Below are 3813 nucleotides of genomic sequence, written 5' to 3'. Positions count from 1 at the left end.
GAAAAAAGTCCTTAAGACAAATGAATTCGGGCAACCGAATGAGGACAGTCCCAATCACAAAGACTTTGCATCGCATATCGGTGTCCTAGCCCGTGCTCATATCCCGATCATATACGAGGACTTTCGCCAGGTGCCTTGTGCACACATTCAAAAGGTTATAGAAACATTGTCACTGTTTTATGAGTTTGAGGGTCAAAGTTGGGATGCAGGTATTTGGTACATAACACAACGCATCAATGAAACATGGAGAAATTATAAGAAAAGGTTGACTAAACAATATATAAAAAACAACGATCCTATAGTTGTTAGAGATAGTCCTGCCCCCCCAGGTGTCCCTATGGAGGATTGGAGGACCTTTGTGGATCAACACAACACCGAGCAATTCAAGAGAGTAAGTGCAAGGAATAAAGTCAATCGGGCAAAGCTAAAAGGACCCGCGTGTCTTGGGAGGCGCAGCATGGTTGTTACTCGCCATCAGATGGTATGTATATAAAGATAGGTATTATAGTTTAAAATTAAATTTAATTTTGATCTAATTAACTCTATTAATGATGTGTATTTGAACGATATATTATGTGCCAAAGGCGATGGAGAGGAATCTTACCTCTGATGCCGAGATAGGTAGAGGTGATGTCTACTTAAGAGCCCATACGAGCAAGGACAAAGTCGTCCAGTATCCTGACCTTGTTGTAAGTGTACCCCTCTTACCACTAACTAGTACCATTATGAAATGTCATTATATAACTTTAAATTATTTTACGTTTATTTGTATTAATTTTGTCACAGCAAAAACTAGATGAGCTTTATAGTAGCAATCCTGCTTCTAAGATGACCGGCGTTGACGATGCCCTTACACAGGTACTAATAAAGTTTTAAAATTACTTGAGTTTTACGGTAATTATGAATTTCCTAATAACTTGATTTGCAATATTTTACAGTTGGTTGGTTCTGATAGTAGAGGACGAATGCGTGGTCTGGGTTGCTCGATAAGCAAAACAGGACTGAAGAAGTCAACCCCTGCCCGTTCAAAGCTACATAATATGGCAAAAGAAAGAGAAGGCCTAGCGCAGGAGATATTAGAGATAAAGAAATCATTGATTGATATAAAGTCCTAGGTGGGTATGCATCAAGAGGCACAGTCTGGTCAAAACCTCCCATCACCACCAGTGGCTAAATCTACTCAGGGATCATCGGTATACAATTATAATTTCGCTAATGTAATAAGCTTGCAATTATATTATAAATGCTAATAATACTAACGCCATTTTATGTGTACATGTAGCCGGATACGATATATATTGGTAAGAAATGCGAGTTGCTTGGTTGGGGCTTACGTGGTGTTGTTGCTCGTGGTCAAGTACACGAAGTTAGTCCAAATGCAGTTGTCCATTGTGAGCCATTAGCAGAGGGAGCTTTTGTTGTTATCCTAACTGAGATTATACACCCTGATGCTCCTTTGTGGAAAGAAGATGGATTCGCATCTACACTTGGAGAGGCCGGTCCGGGATCACTTGTGCAATGGGGGAAGCAATCAATGAGATTCTTATAATTTGAACAAATATAGTACTATATAATTGAACATATAGTAATTTGGCTTAAGTGGGTTTTGGTTGGGGCTTACATGATGCTGTTTTTTGGCTTAAGTCGTTACTCTATATGATGTTTGGCCTAAGTAGTTACTCTACATGATGTTTGGCTTGTTTTTTTTTTCGTACTCTATAGTTCATCGATATTTATAGTCTGCTTGAATTTTGCACTATATATTTGAATATATTTATAGTCTTAGGCTCCATTTGGTCATTACATTGGTGTTTATGAATGTAAATTTATCTCAAACCAAATGGAGCTTAAGCCCTTTTTTAACTCCGCCAATGCAACTCCTTGCATTGCCGGTCCCAAGCATGGGTAAAGGAGGAGGGGGAAGGGCTTCAAGGTGAGTTTTATCATTATTTTTTTTTCATTTTTTGAAGCTGTTATAGCTTTTGAGTTTATTTTTGCTTGCAGGCTGGCAGATTTGCTTGCATATGTTGGCATATGGCCTTACAATTCTTAGAGGTACGCATGGAACTTAACAGGATCATTGGCCTATAAGTTCATTCATGTTGTATCTTATGATTTTACATTCAGTGGATTATGATGTTTATGGAGACACTCTGTTTTTGAAAATTCTGTTTGGTCATTTTAATGATTTTGAGAAATTGAAACCCGTGTAAATAGAATAAATATGAAATCTAATTGCAAGGACAATTGAGAACTCCCTAACTAAAATTTTCTTATTTCAGGCACTTGTTGTCCTCATGCATGATATGGGTCCAAACTGGGAGCTGATAAGTGATGCTATCAACAGTACCCTGCAGTTCAAGGTGAAGTTGTATTTGGATCTTTTTCTTTAGTTATACTAGGAGCACAGTAACTTATAGTGATCTAAGGGAGCTGGAGCATTTTCTAAGTATGGAGCACAGTAATTTCATATTATTTACGAATTACTGGAATATGAAGGACAGCTTATTAAATGTGTTGACACGCTTGGCCGTATTGAAAATGATACTATTTAAAGTTAGAAAATGAGTTTCCAATGGTGGAAATCTAAGGAGCAAATTGTATGCTGAATATTTGCTGCTAGAAGTGCAGTATGAAGACATTATTACAGTATTTTTAATGTCTGTTTAAAGTCACAAGCCTCACATTTATTTTAATGTCTGTAACTTGCAGAATGAAGGTCTCAAACACCAAGTGTTTGAGTGTTCCTTGGCTGACCTTCAGGCTGATGAGGATCAGTCCTACAGGATTTTACAACCGACAAATTAAGATCGCTAGTCCGTAAGTGGCAAACCTTGATCGAGGCGCATGTACCAAGTCATGTATGAGCTGCGCATCTATTCTCTTGAGAAGGCAACGTAAGGCTAAACCTCTCACTTGCCTATACACTAAAATCATCTCAATATTATCACTTACATGTTCAAATCACCTCAATGTTCTCTCCATGATATTTTTCTATTCTTTTTGGATCTATAGCTTTGGGTCGGTGCTTACATCAAGGGCAATCAGAGCAGCTCACTGTTTGACTTCCATTCAGGTTAGATGCTTTTTGAAGATTGCTGTGAAATGTTGCTGTGTGCCATTATATCTATCAGTTCCCTTTATTTGCAGCCCACAATCTTGAACAGATATTCCCATCACTTCTCACTCTTGTTTACCAGTTGTGGAACCTCTTAATCTCTATTATGTGCATTGTTCTGTTCCTGCACACCTCTAAAAAAATTGTACTGTAACTGCACATGTATTCAATACACATTGTGCATGTGCACACACACATGTACACCTAAACTGCACAGTCACCCATGTCTGTTAGTTTATCATCCTTTTTAGCTAGAAGTTACCCTCCTTCAATGATGCCTGCATTGACAACAAGCTCATGTATTCGGACAATTAAGCCATAATTTTTTGAACATCATCTAGGGCATTGTGGTTCGTGGGGGTCATGTTCAGCTCAATTGGCTAGACCAAAAATTACAAAATAAAAATGAAGCATCTAAGAGAGAGTTTGGACAGGTAGAATGAAACATAATTCATCGTCTTCTTGTCATTCTGATCCTTTGCTGAGGCTACCGGTCAGTGCAAATAGTCTTCTTATTCCTCGTCGTTTTACCCAGAATCCTCACCTTGTCATCCCTTGTCACTGTTTACAAAAACCCTTCTATTAGAGGATATTAAAAAGGTCCATCTCTATTCTTCTGCCTTGAAACTCTGAATCATGAAGATTTCGATGGTCTTATGGCTTGTTTTTGGTGTTTGAAGAACATGAAACAGAAA

The 3813-nt window shown here is 38.1% G+C and overlaps 1 protein-coding gene across 1 annotated transcript; it reads left to right on the top strand.

The window, feature by feature from the left end:
* The first annotated feature begins 405 nt into the window (after positions 1–405).
* Positions 406–1531, top strand: LOC131256195 (uncharacterized). The gene is made up of 5 exons (XM_058257215.1): positions 406–481; positions 585–689; positions 787–858; positions 939–1193; positions 1283–1531. The coding sequence occupies exons 1-4, from the start codon at positions 458–460 to the stop codon at positions 1113–1115; spliced, it is 378 nt and encodes a 125-aa protein (XP_058113198.1). The 5' UTR covers positions 406–457; the 3' UTR covers positions 1116–1193; positions 1283–1531.
* The last annotated feature ends 2282 nt before the right edge of the window (positions 1532–3813 follow it).

This window comes from Magnolia sinica, chromosome 9, assembly GCF_029962835.1.
Source record: "Magnolia sinica isolate HGM2019 chromosome 9, MsV1, whole genome shotgun sequence".
NCBI classification, from domain to species: Eukaryota; Viridiplantae; Streptophyta; class Magnoliopsida; order Magnoliales; family Magnoliaceae; genus Magnolia; species Magnolia sinica.
This window is presented reverse-complemented; position numbering and strand designations above follow the sequence as displayed.